The sequence below is a fragment of the Neovison vison genome, chromosome 14, assembly GCF_020171115.1.
Source record: "Neovison vison isolate M4711 chromosome 14, ASM_NN_V1, whole genome shotgun sequence".
Lineage (NCBI taxonomy): Eukaryota > Metazoa > Chordata > Mammalia > Carnivora > Mustelidae > Neogale > Neogale vison.
In genome coordinates this window covers 10,777,714-10,795,209 of record NC_058104.1, presented here as the reverse complement: position 1 = coordinate 10,795,209, position 17,496 = coordinate 10,777,714, and the positions used below count along the sequence as shown (strand labels likewise).

The 17,496-nt window shown below is 58.4% G+C and overlaps 1 protein-coding gene across 4 annotated transcripts in view; it reads left to right on the top strand.

Annotated features, from left to right (window-relative positions):
• LOC122895425 (NADPH--cytochrome P450 reductase) overlaps positions 1-17,496 on the top strand; it is a 59,466-nt gene that overhangs the window by 27,536 nt on the left and 14,434 nt on the right. For all 4 annotated transcript variants that reach the window (XM_044232827.1, XM_044232826.1, XM_044232824.1 and 1 more), the window contains exon 2: positions 5,260-5,450. In XM_044232827.1, the coding sequence (XP_044088762.1) occupies positions 5,272-5,450 (179 nt within the window). In that variant the 5' untranslated portion in view covers positions 5,260-5,271. The remainder of the gene's footprint in view (positions 1-5,259; positions 5,451-17,496) is intronic.

Genomic DNA, 17,496 nt, shown 5'->3' with positions numbered 1-17,496 from the left:
TCGGTTGCAAGCAGGCGTGGCTCCCTCGAGGGTTTTCCCTCATTTTGAAACCACTAATCGTTGGCAGAGGTTGGAGAACGTGAGTAGGTGTCGTTCCCCACTGCACCTGGGAGTGGACACCACGAAGTGCCTGTGACTGTTTACCACTGGGTGACTTGCATACTGCAGAGGCCACCCAAATCACTTGCTCAGGCTTCTTCCCTCCTTGTCTCTGTTTCCAGCGACCAGCTCACTCCAGTGTTGGGTCTGGGTTGTTTGATCGGTCTTGTTTACTGGTCAGGAATTGTGTACAGGGAGCCCCTGGGTGGCTCAGTCGGTTAAGCGTCTGCCTTCTGCTCAGGTCGTGATCCCAGGGTCCTGAGATCTAGCCGCGCACTGGGCTCCCGGCTCAGTAGGGAGCCTGCTTCTCCCTGTCCGTCTGCCTGCTTTTGCTTACTCTCTCTGTCAAATAAAATCTTTAAAAAAAAGGAAAAAAGAAAAAGAAATTGGACACAGTAAAGGCAAAGCCACAAGTACTTCCTAGAGGATCATCTTACCCTGCAGTGTTATAAACCATCAGATGGAGAAAGGGCCCTTCTCCCTTGTTTCCCTTTTCAGAAGCTCCAGGTTGGGTTGCCCTTGGCCTGTGGCATCAGCTGTTGAACTTCAGGAGAAGTGGTATCTCTCTTAAATGCCTGCCTATTTATGTATGTCCTTTCCTGTATGGATAATGTCTTTTATAATAAAAATGAAAGCTCTATGTACAGACCTCATTTGTAATAAAAGGTCCATTATGCTCTGGTCTATTTGGGGTTAGCAGGACCTCACTGGCTGGTTTTTTGATCTGCGCCCTTTTCCTGTGACTCATTTTCCAGATGAGCCCGTGAAAGCCCGCTGCCTGTCAGGGGTTCGCCTGGAGTCCCAGCCAGCTGGGGCGGCAGGGCCTACTGTAGTTAAGAAATCGCTGTGTTTAATCACGTACATTTCATTGTTGGTTTTGTTTTGCTTTCTGTTGCTGACACCTGTCGCGTTCGGCCCTCAAGAGCTCGGCACTATTCAGTGTTCCTCCTTTTCACTAAATGTGGAAAGAAGAAATGGCCCACAGATTAAAGACCCTCTTAGGGCAGAAAGGGTGCACAGGGGCTCCCGAAGTCTCCTTGGAGTGTCTCTGGTAGACCCTCTTGTAGTCACCCTGCCACATTCAACGTGGAGGGCACTCTTGGCCGGCAGGACATCCAGAATGTTCTCATCAGAATAGTTCAGACAGCGGAGGAGAGTGATTTTATACCAGACCGGGCAGGGGTACCTCGGGACAGACTCCCGGAGGCTCCTAATTTATCAGCGCGGCCGAAGTGCCGTCTGTGAAACTCGGTGTGACGTTTATACCAGCTCGCGTGGCTTCCGGGTTTAATGTCCGATCGTGACGCCTTCCTCTGGATAACTCGTGTCTTTTGCCAAGCTGGGTTTTCAGTGGTTGTTCGGACCTAACTACTCCATAAATGGAGCTCTTAGGTATTCCCGTGGGCCTGGGGATACCAGAGACATTTTGCTGTGATGTCATGATGTCTCAGGGCTCCAGGCACTATGAAAGCTTGTCCCTCTCTGTCTTCATGGATTACCACACGGGCACATCACCAGCCCCAGGTGCAGGGGGCCCCCAGATTTCTCTTCAGCCTGCTTGTTTTGGGTTATCAGTTCATGCCAATTTTACATTCCGTGTGTGCTGACACGTTCACGGACTCCTTCCATGGGAAGCTCCGTGGGGAGCTGTCAAGCATCAGATGGTGTGCCAAGCTCTGTGCCAGGAAAGTAGGACTGATGGGAGTGACGGTCGAGCCGAGGTCACAGACCTCCAGTCCAAAGCAGGAAGCAACGAGAGGAAAAGCAGCTCAGGCACATGTAAAGGCACTGGGGCAGGTGTGCAGAGGCTCAGGCTGGGGAGATGGGGGTGTCTGTGGGAGCTGCAATGTGGAAACAGTCGCTTGGTAAGAGAATCGTGGTTTACCAGCTTCTTCCCGGCTTCAGCCCCAGGCACGCTGCTCCTGTCCTAGTATGGGAAGCGTCGGGATGAGGATTTTCCTTGACTTCCTTCTTGCCAGGCCTCTCTCTCCACCGTGTGCCAGGCACAGAGGTACCTACGATACTGTTCTTCGTTCAGGAGCTCAGAGCAGCGTGGGGGCGAGACCCGTGTCCAGTAAGTCATCCTACTTAGATGGGCACTGAACACAAACCCCCACCCCGGGAAGCTGGGGCCCCGTCCTAGTTTTCATTCGGCCGAGCCTTCCGTCCCCCACGGCAGAAGGAGGCCTCGATAAAATGGTCACCAGGTCCTTTCTACTGTTCCTCTGCATCTCTTTTCTGAAGTTTTATGCCTCGCAGTCAGAGCTGCTGGGGACCTTCTCAGTGCTCCTGAGACCCCCGAGTGCTGGCACTGTCGCTGTTCTGGTGGGACCTTAGGGCCGGAGCCCTGCCCTGGCTCGCTGCAGGGACTCGGCGTCCCAGCGGGCAGCACCTGGGCGTTTGCACAAGGGGCGAGAATGCGTGGGGGCCCGGGCGCTGAAGGAAGCAGTAAGTGAGGGTAGCGGCGACACAGCCAGACTGAAGGAGAATGAATGTAGCCTCACACACTATGGTAGTGACGTCCCTGTGTTTGGCTTTGCGGGTTATAAAACCACTGGGTAATGTGTGTGCCGGGCGTTGCCGAGCCACCCTCTCTGGAATCACATGGTGATTTTTTCAGCGAGTTGACGTTAGGTGTTCATCGTGTCAGGCTGTGAGCAGTGGAGTCCCTGCTCTTGTGGGGTGACCCTGCAGTCCGGGAGATGGCCAGCGGGAAGGACACATGACACAGTGCCAGGTAGTGATCTGTGCTGGGAGTGGGCTCGGGGAGGGAGGACGAGACACTGTACTGAGGAAGAGTCCCTCTGAGGTGGTGACACACGAGCTGAGACCTGAATGAAGTGGGGGAGAGAACCCTGCAGATAACTGAAGGAACAGTCTGGGCCACGGCATTAACATGTGCAAAGGCCCTGGGGCAGGAGCAGACTTGTAGGCTGGCGGGGTAGCAGGGACGCCAGTGTGACTGGTGAGGAGTGAGGGAAGGTGAGGGACCAGACCCTATGGAGCCTAGAGGCCAGCTAAGGCCTTTAGATTTGGTGCTAAGTAGGACACGAAGCCATCTGAGGGTCTGCTTAGGGACATGATCTGGCTTACTTTTTTTAAAAAGCTCCCTCCAGCTCCTCTTCGGAGCTGGCCCCTTAGGACTCTATGGAAGTGGCCTGGGTGGCTGGAACCAAATACGGGACGTGTGGGACTGTGTGGATCCCCAGCCTTCCAGCACACCATCCCTGCAGGGACCCCCGAGGACCAGATTTTCTGGGTGGTGTGGGCAGCTCGCGTATGTATCAGGAAATGATCATTCGTCATTTTGCTTCGTGGCCACAAGTCTCCCCTCAGTAAAGTAAGGGGCCTAGGTGACCGGGGCTGGAGGGAGAAGGGTAATGGGACAGGGAGCGGACAGTGGCCGACTGCTGCTATGTGACGGATGGCAGCGGGCGCTCTCCTGTGTTGGCCGGGCAACGAGGGTCTGCGGGGCATGACTCTGTGGGCCGGGTCCTCTCCCCCCATGGCTCTGTGAGAGCTTGACACACAGAGGCTTGTGGGTGTGCCCGACGACCCTGGCCACCAGGAGGTGTCCAGCAGGGCTGGACAGGAAGACGTGCCAAACGAACACGGGCTAGATAATGCGACCTGAGTGCGCTCATCCTTAATTATCAACAGCGGGCTCTAGAGGTAGATTTGTCCTGTAGCATCAGGGAGCGAGGAGGGTGCGTTGAGATGATCATGGGGACTCAGCTGTTCGAAAAGCACCTTGGGCAAATGAGAAAGCAGAGAGCCAAGCTTGGGGGTTTGCTCCAAGCGGGCCAATGCCCCACGGGCCCTAGGAGGGCAGAGCTGGTGCCCGGGGCCCGCGGATGCGAGGGCAGCTGTGGTGACCCGGCCCTGGTGTCTCCCAGAGGCAGGGACAGTGAGCAGAAGTGAGACGTGAGTCTGTCTCCCAGGCCTGAGCTGCTGAGGCAGGACTGAGGCTTTCCCCACTGAGCCTGGGAGCCGTGGCTGTGGGGGAGACAGCCAGTTTGGTAACCGTGGGGATTGCAAAATGGAGTGATGTGCGCCCCGGGGCTGAGGCCGGCCGTGCCCAGTGCAGAAGTGCACTGCTGGGCTCGGGGTACTCCCCGCCGACCTGCGTGGACTCAGATCTGCTTCCTGGCCAGGTGGCAGCGGTGGATGCCCTGGCTAGGCATCTTTCAAGGGAACGAACAAGGTTGGGGTGCAGGGGGTCCTCAGTGGTTCCCCAGGACTCCCTGAACTCAGAAAAGCTCTTTTACCCCCGTTACGGTGTATTATGGCAGGATACAGACCGAACCCAGCAAAGGGAGAGGCTCCTCAGGACTGAGTCCAGGAGAAACCAGGCACGAGCTTCCCGCTGTCCCTGGCCACTGGATCACGGGGGCTCAGCGCTCCCAGCAACCGTGCCTGGCCACACGTATAAAGGGTTACTCACCATGGGAGTTCACAGGTGCCTTGGTGTGCAGGTCTTGTGCTGGGAGTCAGCCTTGGAGGCATGGAGCTCCGCGTCTCTAACCTTATCTGCTCAGGCTCCAGCACCCCAGAGATCACACCCATGTGATGGGATTCAGAGCCCTCGGGGTTCATCCCGAATGACAGGGTTGGAGTAAATCAGCCACGTGGCCCACGGTCTCAGGTGTACAGGGACACACCGCAGGCAGCATATTCCCAGCTCAGAAGGGATTTCCCAGGAGCCATCCAAGGGCCAGTCCAGAAGACCTTGGAAAGGGGCAGGGTTTGGGGCAGCCCAGGCCTGTCGCATAGCCAGAGGAAAGATTGCCTCTGAGTGGCCCCCGCTCTCGTGTGGAACCAACCCTTCCAATCCTTTATGGGGCTGGAGGGTGCTCAGTGGTACTGGGAATCTGTGGCTTCCGTTCTCTGTGTTTGCAGGGGCCCAGTCCCTGCTCCAGCGGTAGGACCCCCGTGGACACCACAGGGCTGTTTGCTACTTGAGTTTCTGTCCGAGGCTGTAGCTGTGTCTCGGAGGGGCCAGCGGCCATGTGTGGGGCCAGCAGCTCCTGCCCCTGGTGCTGCCCCCCTCTTGGGACCTACAGACCCAAAATGAAGCTTCTGGGGCTCAGGGGATGCTCCCCAACAGGCCTTAGGCAGACCCTGCTTCTCCCCACTGACCCTTGTCCTTTCTCGCTGCAGTTTCCTGTCAACATGGGGGACTCCAGCATGGACGCCAGCGCCACCGTGTCGGAGACTGTGGCCGAAGAAGTGTCTTTTCTCAGCACGACAGACATGATTCTGTTTTCCCTCATTGTGGGCCTCATGACCTACTGGTTCCTCTTCAGAAAGAAAAAAGACGAAATCCCGGAGTTCACCAAAATTCAACCAATGTAAGTGACCCTACTCAGGATCCTTCTCTTAGCCCTCCAGAGCCCGTCCGCGGGTCCCCGCGGGACCCTGTCTGCGGCCCGGGGCAGGAGGGAGCCAGGCGAGAGGTGCGAGCTTCCTTGCAGCATTTTGGGTCCAGTTGCGCGGGTGGTGCCTTACTGGTGGCCTGGGCTTGGGCTCTCCCTTAAGCCCTTGTGTGTCCACAGCGCGTGGGGGTTCACGAGGTTCTTTCGGGTCTGTTTCTTGTTCTCCTTTCTCGATGGAACCTCCCAGGGACCAGAGTAGAAGGCCCCGTTCCACGGGTAGCTCATCGGAGGCTCGGCGGCATGAAAGGTCGTCAGAGCTACAGCCGGCGCCCAATTAATATTTCCCTCCAGGCCCGTGGTCTTGTCGCGGGAAGGGATGGGACGGGGAGGGGCCGTTTGCACAGGGCCGCACACGGAGATGCAGACGGTTGCCTTTCGGTCTCACGGCCTTGCTGACATGGGCAGGATCGCGCTTCACCCTCGAGCTTAGCGCTCCGGGGGTGACGGCAGCGGAGGAGAACTGTTTTTTGCCTCTTCTCGAGACCCACGCTGAACATTTCTGTGCCCGGATGTGTGGGGAGTTGTCCTCCAGCCGCGGGACACCGCTGGGTGTGACACTGCTTGCCTGGAGTTAGCGTGGGATCCCCCAAGCACCCCATCTCAGACACCAGTCGCACGTCCCAGCGTCACTAGCTATGAAGCAGAAGTTGCCAGAACTCCCCCCTCCCCCCTGCCCCGCCCCAGGTTTGAGTCATTGGCTAGTGTGGCTCCCAGAGCTCAGGAGAGCAGTTTCCATACTAGGTTACAGGTTTATCATTAACGATGTAAGTCAGAACAGCCAGAGCGAAGAGGTGCGTTGGTGGGGGGCTGTGATGCTTCCTGCGCTCCCCGGGGGTGCCACCCTCCCAGCACCCCCAAGGAAGTGCTCAGCACCCTGAAACCAGAGCTCTCCAAACCCCGTGCCCTTGGGTTTGAATGGAGGCGTCCTTGCCTCGGTGCAGGTGTGACTGATGAAATCCTTTGCCCTGGGGACTCGTTGACCTTCTGCTCCTCTCCCCTCCCTGGAGGTCAGCAGCGGGCCTGGAAGTTCAAGCCCTCCGATCACGTGGTCGGGTCGCCTGCCAACCGGCCCATCCTTAGGGGCTTTCCAGAAATGGCTTTCTTACCATAAACTCGGGTGTGGCTGAAGGGGGCCGGTTCTGAGGGACGGAGACGCCTTTGTCGCTCTTCTCACTTAGGGAAGGCAAGGGTTTTAGGAGCCCTGTGCCAGAGAGGGTCCAAGGACCAAACACGTATTTATTATAAGTCGTGATGTCACGGACAGTGTCCCGCTCGATTTGATTCGTAACAGTGTTTTCTTTTTGCCTTACTGATTTTCTTTTTCAACCTTCTATAAAGCTGCCTTGGAAAAAGGTTTAAGTAAAAAGGCAGATTCGTTGAAAGCAAGTATTAAGGAAGAGTGCAGCTGGTTTTTGGATTTAGAAAAATGACAGTGTGACAAAGATGAAACCACTGTCCCCCCAAGGCTGAATTCCAAATCATTCCTGTAGCGAGGTCACTTTGTCACGCGGGCAATTGCCTGTGTTTTACCCAGACTCCAACCTAAGGGGCCTGCGGGCAGGTTTGGGGGCCCGAGGAGGGTGGTTGCTGAGCTGAGACACAGACCCAGGCCTGCCCTCAGGGGGTGCCCCGAGTCCTGCCCAGAGCCAGTCTCAGGTTTAGGCCGTGGGGCCACACCCTGGCCAGAATACCCAGGCTGGGCACTCCGGGTCCCACAGGCTCCTCATTCCCTGTTCCAGTCCTGACTGTTGCCGCTCCTGGAAAAGTTACGGTCTTCAGACCTCAGAGCCCGTGCTTAGAGAACACAGTCCTCGTACCACGGACAGGACAATAGTTTTCCATTTTTAGACTCTAAGCGAAGATCTCCCGAGGCCCTACTCTGCCCCTGGTAGCCACAAAAGCCGCGAACAAAATAGGGGAAGTCCCTGCGTTTATCAGGCTCTCAGTCTGTCGCTGGGCGGGGCCTGGGCGAGACCCTTCCTTTGCCCTGCCTCAGTTTCCCCATCTGCTAAATGGAGGCAATGACCCCATCTGCCGGGGCTTACGTGGGCGTTAGGTGATGTCCCCTGGTGTGTTCCTGGCGCTGGTGGCTGCAGCTTGTGTCAGAGTGTATTTTGTGTCGAGCCCTGCGTGGGGCACTGCAGGGACACAAGAAGGTGGCATTGGCATGGAAGAAAATGTGTCTCAGGACATCAGGGGGTGCTTTGTAGAAACGCTTTAGGAAATGCCCTCGTGTGCATTGTCCAATCAGGGTGTCTGCCACGGCCCCACGAGCCAGGCAGGCTCCAGGAACTCTAAGAGGGACCTGCAAGGTATGCTTAGGGAGGTGGGGTTGAGCGGTTCTAGAAGGTGCTGTCATGCCCCGAGGCTTGGAGAGCTTTGCCTGCAGAGGGCCAGAGGCAGGGTGGACAGACCAGCCGGCGAGCAGGACTCCAGCCTCTTGCGTGGTGACTGGCCCACGTGCCTTCCTGACGTGGAAGGTATTTTGGGGGGGAAAATGCGTGGTAAGGGACCAGTGACCAGGTCCCCGTTTCCAGTGGCCCTGAGTTTGTTGCTCTGTAAAGTGGAGATGTCCCCTGCACACTTGGGCCCCAGGAGAGGACGTGCATGTACCACGGGAGGACGTGCATGTGCCACGGGAGCACTTGAGGCCACCGTCCTCCCGGCACCGCTCTGGCCTTACAAAACGAGCCCGACATAAAACTGCTAGGCCAGGGGCGCTGGTGGCTTGTCGAGTCTGTCTCTTTGCCAGGGTGGGAAACCGGGCGTCCCTCCTTGTGACAGTGAGGTTCTGGCTTCTCCGTGGTGTGTCTGCCGCTGCACAGCACCTCTTGTCCCTGACTGTACTGTGAGGAAGCCGGCTGGGGCTGGCTCGCGCAGGCCCTCTGCGGGGGACCCCTTCCCAGTGCAGGGGTCTGGGCCCCAGAGCTGGGTGACGAAGGTTCGAGTTCTGCCTCTACCTCCTAGTAGTCGTGCGATGCTTCCCGTGACTTAACCTTTCCGAGTCCTTGCCCTTCCTTCCTTATCTCCTGGACGGCAAACTGAACCCCTAATCACGAGACTCTCAGTCACGGTTTAGCGCTTCGTCCAGGTGCAGATGGCCGTGACCCCGTCCCCAGATGGCGTGTGTCATTATCTTTATCCCTCCTGTTAGTACCCTGTCGAGTCTCACCAGAGCCCTTCAAGGGCTCACCCCACTTTGCAGATGAGCATACCGAGACTCCAGTGACCAAGGACCCAGGTCACCTGCCCTACAGGGAGCAGAGCCGGCCATCAGGCCAGACCTGCAGCCTCCACAGGCCACGCTTTCCCGTCGGCCACGATGCCCTCGGCCTCTTAAGGTGGCACCAGTGCCCTGTTTCACACCTGAGAAAACACACTCCGAGAGGTCACTCGGCTGGCCCCCAGGGACACAAGCCTGGCCCTCCTGCTGTAAAGCCTGCACCTCTGTCTCTGACCACTTCGGTCCCCAGCCAGCACACGCGATCTCCGCTGCAGCACAGAGCCTCAGGGGCCACCGGCTCAGTGGGGAGTCTCAGGGCTTAGTGTGGGGACTGTGCGTGGCCCTGGGCTGCGGGACTAGCATGGGGTGGGGCCGGGGCGTGGACGAGGCAGGCAGAGCTGACCGGCAGGGCTACCCATGGGCTGCGTGGGGGGTGGACGAGGGTGGATGAGGGGCTGTCGGGAGGCGGGTGGAGGCGGCGCTCCAGGAAGCAGGCCTGAGAGAGATGGGGAGGCCAGGAAAGGGAGTCCTGGAAGGAAGCCTCTGGGAGGAACGAGGCGGGGCGAGGGAGCCGAGCAAAACCCAAAGTTATGAGATTTGGATCCTTTGCAAGCAGTGGGGGATGGCACGACCAGACAAGAGGGAGGCCAGGCTGCTAGAAGGAAGACCTTTTTTTTCTTTTTTTTTGGTCTTTTGTTTTTTGTGTTAAAGCCGAGAGAGAGCTGCGGTTAGGTCTCTAACCGCCCCTTTGTCTAGTGCCCTTGGCCATGGGGGGGCAGGCAATGAGGAGCAGGAGACCAGGGAGGGTCAGAGGGAAGGTCGGTTCCGGAAGGACTGCCTTGTTTCTGCGGGTCACCTTGCTGCCGGAGTGTCTATAACTCACGCGTGCTTTGACAGACGAGTCACCGGAATGGCCCCCACTCCGCGGCGGGAGTGGTGTTCTTCGGTCTCGATTTGGTTTTCCGTCCTGTGAATTACCATAATCTCTTCGTTCTGATAATGACGGACTTTCCGACGGTTTCCAGTCGGGAGGACAGTTACGAACAGCACCACCGTGAACATTCTAGTAGGCGCGTTTGGTTGCCGAACGGACATTGCTCTGTTCCGTGTGTGCTGTGACGTGGAGCTGCCGAGTCGTGGGGAAGGTTTAATCCAGCTCTAGTGGGTCCTGCTAAGCGGCGTGCCCTCTTGCTTGTCCCGGTGTCTGGCGTGCCCTCGTGCTTGTCCCGGTGTCCGGCGTGCCCTCGTGCTTGTCCCGGTGTCCGGCGTGCCCTCGTGCTTGTCCCGGTGTCCGGCGTGCCCTCGTGCTTGTCCCGGTGTCCGGCGTGCCCTCGTGTTTGTCCCGGTGTCCGGCCCGCCGCCGGCACGTCCCGTCCTCACACGTGCTTTCGTCACCTTTCTTCTTGGGGCCATTCCAACAGGCATGTGGGGGCATCTGTCTCGACTGGCACTTCTCTGAAGACCCATGACCTTGTCGTATGTTTTACGGGCCATTTAGAACCTGGGGTGAAGGGCCTTTCCAGACTTTGCCCATCATCTCCCAGTGGGTTACTGGCCCAGCCGGTTGGTCGGGGTTCTTTATGTTCTAGATACGGGGCCTTCGTTAGCGGGACAGACGGTAAACGCTGCCCCCTTACCCTCTTACGCTTGTCTTCGGACGGTCAGAAGTGCTTGACTTACACTTAGTCCAATTCCTCAACCTTTTGGTTGACCTTAAATCTTCAAGGCTGATGTTTTTCTGTCCAGGTTAACTTATCCCACGGTCATAAAGATGTTCTTTTTACGGTTTTTTTTTTTTTTTTTTTCTAAAAGCATCCTTGATGGGGTGGAGGCGGGTGGGAGGGATGGGGTGGCCGGGTGATGGACCCTGGGAGGGTGTGTGCCGTGGTGAGCGCTGTGCAGTGTGTAAGCCTGATGATTCACACACCTGTACCCCCGGGGCAAATAATACATTCTGTGTTAGTAAAAAAAATTTGTATGTACTGCATACAGTTGGATCACTGGTTTTAGCCTATTATTTAAAAAAATAAAAGCTTGGTCATCTCTAAAAAAAAAAAAAACTTCCTTGAGGGGCACCTTTTAGGATTCTTAGGATGGCTCAGTCGTTTAAGCATCTGACTCTTGGTTTCGGCTCAGGCCATGATCTGTGGGTCCTGAGATCAATCTCCACACCCAGCTCCTCCCTCTGCCCCTCCCCCTGCTTGTGCACTCTCTTTCTCTCTCTAAAATAAATAAATAATTTAAAAAAAAAAATAAAAAAGCTAACTTCAGTGTAGCTTTTATTTATTTATTTTTCAAGATTTTATCCGTTTATTTGAGAGGAAGAAAGAGAGGAAGGGAGGGAGAGAAAACACAAGCAGGGAGAAAGGCAGAGAGAGAAGCAGACGCCCCGCCGAGCAGGGAGCCCAGTGGGAGGTTCGAGACTCGGTCCCAGGACCCCGAGATCATGACCCGAGCCAAAGGCTGGTGCTGAACCACCCACGTGCCCCTCTGGTGTAGCTTTTGAACTTTGACCTGCATCCCGCTGACGGTGACTTGGTATCGGCTGGGTGTGTGTGGCACTTGAGGTTCTTTCTGTCCCTCGTGGGGGTCTGTCCATGGCACCCAGCACCAGCTACTAAAAAAGGCCCTTGTCTTCACACGGGCCTTCAGCACCAGTGTTGACATCAGTCAGATACCCATGACTGACCTGTGAAATGCCGGTCAGTTTCTGGACTGTTCTGTCCCTTTGATGCGCTTTTTTGTCCCTTTGTCAATACGGCACTGTTCTGTTTTCTGTGATTTTGAAGTCACTCTTGACTTTGTATCTGGCAGGCCACATCCAGCTTTGTTCTTTAAGGGTTCTCTTGGCTTCTTTGGGCCCCTGACATTTCCGTGTAGAAACCAGCATGTCAGTGTCCACCAAAACTGAAGAGGGTCTAAAACCAGCCCTGCTGGGGTTTTAGTCGGGATCGGCTCGCGTGTATAAATTAACCGGCGCCTTATACTATGGAGTCTCCTGGTCCACAAACATGGTTCTATGCCCTGGGGAGGCCTTTCGAACCATTTGTAGTAGCAATTAAAGGCTTGTTAAGGAGAGCGGTGCGTCCTTCTAATGATGCTGGTGGTAACTCCGACCCGCTCCCACTTTGTCCTCAGCCTCCACCCGGCTCGTGCCCGGGGACAGAACGTTCCAGGGTGGCTCCTGGTCAGAGACCGCTGGGTATGATGGTTCCCGCAGGGGTCTGAAGCCCCAGGGTTCCCCACCAACCCCACTTTGCTCACCCATGGAACACAGCACTCCGCGTGGGGCACCTGTCTTGTCGGGTGGGCATTTGTGTTTCTGCCTGCCCTGGGGCAGTGAGAGCCCCTCACCCGCGTGGGACCCTCGCGTGGGACATTCAGAGAACAGCGGTTACTAGCGCTAAGTCTGTCCCTGGTGTGGACTGGCCCAGAGACTGACCTTGGCTTACCTGGGGTTTTAGATCTTGGAATTAGAACATTGTTTTAAATTAGAACATTTGGGGCATCTGGCTGGCTCAGTCAGTTAAGCGTCTGACTCTTGATTTCGGCTCAGGTCAAGATCTTGGGATCATGAGATCAAGCCCTACATCGGACTTCATGCTGGGCATGGAGCCTGCTTAAGAGTCTCTCTCTCCCTGTCTCTCTACTCCTCCCCGCCCCCAAAAATAAATAAAAAATAAATTAGAACATTGAAAAGGCTGGCACATAAAACCCAGACTTAGAGCTTGTCTTGGAAAAAGAAAACCATCAGAGGAGCGGTGGTGCTGAACGGGGTCACCCTTGTAGGGGTCTGTACCCCGCCCAGGCGCTGGGCTCTTCTTCTGCTCCGTTGGAGGTGATGGGCACTGCGGAGCCCCCACACGTACCTCGGCTTCATGCCTGGCGCCTGAGAGAGCTTTAAAGAAAAACAAAGCTTTTTATTGTGGAACCTTTCAAACAAACCCCAGCGCACAGAGCACGGAAGAGTGGACGCGAGCGCCAGCGCCGGTGGCAGGCGGAAACAGCTCTCCAGCCCGCCGGAGCCGGGTCCCCCCTCCCTGTGACTCCTGGCTTCTCTGAGAGCCATCGTGTTTCAGGAGCAGTCCTGCCATCGGGGTGAAATCTGAAAAAAGGAATGACTTCGTAGCAGATCACAGAGATCTTTCCTATGAGATGATGTGAAATGTGAAAATAGTCCCGCCTTCTAAAATCCGAGGGCCCTCCTGTCTGCGCGCAGCTCGGGGCTGCCCTCACAGCCAGGAGAGCCAGCCCCAAGCTCCCGGATCCCCAGACCCTCAGGAGCGCGTGTTCACAGTTCCTGATTAACAGATGGATTTTTTTTTAACACTTTTTAAAAAAAAATTCAGGATCTCAGCAAAACGGCAGTTGATAATTAGATCTTATAAGTCCCTCTCCTGGGGGGGTCAGGTACGTTGGGCTATCATCTGCCTGCAGCAAAACACGCCATTTTAAAGTTTCCGGTTCAGGGCGCCAGGGTCGCTCCGCTGGTGACACGTCCCGACTCTTGATCTCGGCTTCTGGCTTGATCTCAGGGTTGGGAGTTCAGACCCTGTGCTGGGCTCCATGGGGGCCATGGCGCCTACTTTAAAAACCCCAGTCCAGTTTGATGAGTTCTGCCAGAGGTGTGGCTGTCGACCCCGTGTCACAGTCAAGACAGGAAACACTCCTCCGTTCCTCAAACTCCCTGTGACCCTGTGCAGTGAACACCCACCCCACGAGTGACCGCAGTCCTATTTCTGTCCCTGTAGTTTCTGCCTTTCCCCAGATGTCCTGCAAATGGAATGGCGTAGCTACGGCCTTTCACGCCCGCCTCCTCCTCCTCAGCGTGGCAGGAAGTCGCGTCGCGGACGGGCCACCCCTCCATCCCTCGCGTCTCCCGGCAGCATTTTTGTTCCAGAGACCAGACCGTTTGTTTCAGTTTCCCACAGCCTGGGTTTTGCTGATGGCATCCCGCTGGGGCTTGCTTCTGAAAAACCACAAAGGAGCTCATTTTCCAGCGTGACCTTCGTCTCGGGGCTTGCTCTCGACCGAAGGGCCGGGAAGGCCGGGAGTCGAGGCTCACAGCGTCGTGTCCGTCTGTGTAAAGTAGTTCTTCCACGCCCAACTCGGGGTCACTCTCTCTAGAGAGAGGTGCTGGGCTCTGGCGGACGTGAAAACAGGAGCACACACACGAGCGGGACGAGGCGGCAGGTGCAGGGCAGAGGCCTCTGTGAACGCAGCAGGGCGCGGCGAGCGGAAGCGTGTGCGGGAGCTCAGGGCGAGCACGGGCGGGGCGGCTCTGGGAGGGTCGTCCCCAGGCGAGGTCACCAAGGGAGTTAAGGGTCGCTGAGGGAAATGGGGGCCCCGACCCGGGGGTCTGCAGGGCTGGCGGGGCGAAGCCGGCACGCTGCCCCATGCTGTGGGGAGAGCAGGCCAGCTGGGCCACGCGTGGCCGGTGGGGAGTCCCGATCCGCGTGCTGGTGACTCCCGCCGAAGGCTGAATGGGAGGCTGTCCCTGAGGGAGACAGCAGCCTCTTAGAGCCTCAGAGCGCCCCATGTGATGAGGCCTGAGGATCCCTGAAGACCCCTGGGAAGGGCTGGGAAGGGCTCGCCGAGCCTGCCTGGGGATTCCTGTGAGCGGGGCTCGGCCCCGCAGGCTGGGGTCGGGGAGGCACAGCCTGCTCTGCTGGTGGGCGGTCGTGGCCTGCCTCGGCTCTGGGCTCTCATGGCCTGGAGCTGGCTTCCTGCTCCCCTCCGCCCCCATCCTTGCTGTCCTTGCCTGTGAAATGGGGATAGAAGTCCTTGCCCGCTTGGCAGGGTGGGGGGGAGTTAAAAGAAATACGATGTAGAGCCCCTTGAGTATGAGCTGGCATACGGTAGGCACTCAGTGCGTCAGAGTGCCCATTCTGTGTTTTGGCTTTGACCCGTGCCCCCCATCCCCCACGGGCCTCTGGCCAGCGGCGGGGGGCACCATCCGCACTGGGTGCGCCCCTGCGGGTCTGTTCTTGTTTCCTTAGGCGAGGGAGCTGATGGGTGCGTGGAAGCCCCAGCAAGTCACTCTCTTAACACCCAGGGCAGCTCTCGCTTTCAGCCACGGGGCCCGGGCACTGCTCTGCCCACGGCCGAGACACTGGGCCCGCGTCGTGGAGCCCATGCCAGCCAGCCTGCCCCCGGCTCTGCCCGCCACGGCGCAGCTCCGTGCTCACCCCTCTCTGGTCGCGGGCACCTCAGCCCCGGGGAGTGGAGAACCTGCCTCCACGCCGGCTCTGGAGGGCAGCCTGTCCCCAGCAGCTGCCCCCCCACCCCGTGCCGCCAAGGGCAGGGAAGGTCTCAGCAGGAATCCGCGCCCCGAGAGAATCACATTTGAGCTGGGAGTGTGGCGACCTCCTCCGCGTGCTGCCAGGACTGGAGACGAAGTGACTCACTCACGGGGATGGCGGGCTTCGTCTCCTTCCAAGTGACTCAGTGCCTTCGCCCCCCCCCCCTTTGTCCTCCCCCAACGGCGCCCTGCAGCTGACTTCTGCGGCCCAAACCAGAGAGACTCCTGCTCCCAATTTAGGAGTGGAAAGCCCTAATGGGACCCGTGTGGTCTCTGGGCTCAGAGCCTGGGCCAGTCCGCTGACTCTCTGTACTTGGGGGGGCCTCTGCAGGGCCGCCCCTTAGGGGGAGCCATCTGGGCAGTGGATGGGGGCCCACCGTGCGGGGTGCCTGCCCCGGGTGATGTGCGCCCGGCGCTGGGGACTCTGTGGGCCACAGTTCTTTTGTGGCGAGGACGACGGGAACCAGAGCTAATTTAATACGATCCTGACGCCCCGGCAGCGGGATCGATACGGCTTCCTTTGTGGAGTCGGCCTCGCCATAGCAACGTGCACAACCGCCTTCTAGGGTCCAGAAGGGCTGTGTTCAGCCTCAGGACTTGCTTTTTTTCTATTTGGAAAAGGGGGAGGAAGTAGGACTCCGATATAAACAGTTACCAAGGAGACCCGAGTCGAGGTTGGAAAGGTTTTCTCCTTCCCTCGGTCCATACAGAAGGGGGGGGTGCCCCAACGCGGGGGATCACGGGAGGTCCTGGGCTGGAGTGGCGAGTCCGCCCCGGGGGGACGGGTGCAGGCAGGGGCTCGGCAGAGGCTCCGGCGGGGCTGGGGTGCCCAGGGCACTCTCCGAGGTCACGGCCCGTCTGCCGGCCCCGCCAGCACTGCAGAGGGATGGACAGAGCCCGCGTTCCTGGCCGCTGGCTCCCTGCCCGTTTCCGGGAGCCGGCCGGAACCTGCCTTCTCCCTTAAGTCCTGGGGTCGGAAGAGAAGCCATGGGGTGCACGTACTCCTCTCCGCGGGACGAGCCCACCCTGAGAAGGTTAGTTTCAGACGTGTCTGATGCAGCCCACACCGATGCCCCTCGGGAGGGGCCCCTTGCCTGGGCAGGCTCGCCGTGGAGGCATGAGGGGGCGCCCTGTGGAGCTGACCAGCAGAGTCGGGTGGTCCCCGGGGGGCTCACCGGGTTCGTGGGACCCCCAGTCTCTTGGGTTCTGGTTTGCAAGCTGCATTCCCTGCTTCCAAAGGAAGAGATTTGGACTGGAAACCAGGAAGGCCCCAGTCGTAGGCTCCCCGGCTTGGGAAAGAGTAGGATCCAGGTGCATTGGCCGGTGTGGAGCCGTCCAGCAGGGTCGGGCCGGTTGAGGGCACTCAGGTGTGGCCCCACGTGGACAGCCAGCGAGCTCTGCCACCCTGAGCCTAGCAGCCAGGCTTGGTGGGGCAGGGACGGGGGCAGGTTCTGCTGCTCCACGAGGCCACATGTAGCCTGTGGGAACATCAGCAAATGGCATCAAGTCGTGTCGGGGCGGTGACTGGAGGCACGGGGTCGTCCTGAGTCTCCTCGGCCTTCTCCTTCTCCCCGTGCAGCACGGTCCACCCCCACATCTCTGGAAGGCACCCCCGGAGCCCAGGGGAGAGGGTCCGGGCTGAAGCTACTGAAGGAGGCCCAGCTGGCCTCCAGAGGTGCTCGCGCTTCTAGAGACAACGTCCCCTTCTCCCCGGCAGGCAGGCCCGTCTCGCATGCCCTTGAATGTTCCCAGCAGGACCTGCTCCGGCCCCCTTCCCGGCCCCCACTTTCCGAGCAGCCTGCCTGGAATTCCCGCCCCACGCCTGTGTGGGAGGCCACACACCCTGGGGCAGAGGCCAGGCACCCCTGGGCGTCCAGAGCTCAGCTCCGCCCCCCCCCACCCCCGCCGCTGCATGGGCCTCATCCAAGAGCCCGTCGGCTGCCAGTTTCTGCGGCTTTCCCTTGGGAGCCGTTTTCTGTCTCTGAGAATAGAACCCAGTTCTTCTGGGAGACCTTTGTGGGTGTCTTGGGATGCCCTCTGGGTGGACGGTCTGGCCTCCCTGGGCCGCTGGGCGTCTTTGAAGTCTCAGGGTGACCCAGATGGCTCTCTCCTGGGCAGTACCCTCTTTGTCCCTGAGGGTTAACCAGACTCCAGATGGCGTACAAGGTCAGGGAGGGGAGGCCGCAGAAACCAAGGCACGGTGTTTGCGGTAAGAGGAGTCTGAGGCTTGCGAGGCCACCGCTTGTCCGTCACAGGCCCACTTGGTGGCAGGTCCGGAATTCATGGGAGCTGCGCCCTCCCATCCTCCAAGATTGCCCGGGGAGGCCGGTGCTGGCACTCCTGGCGTGGCAGGGGATGCCCCTCATGCCTCCCGTGGGCAAGTCTCGCGTCCCCCTTCCTCAGACGGAACCACGGTCCTTGAGAAGCGACAGGAGTTG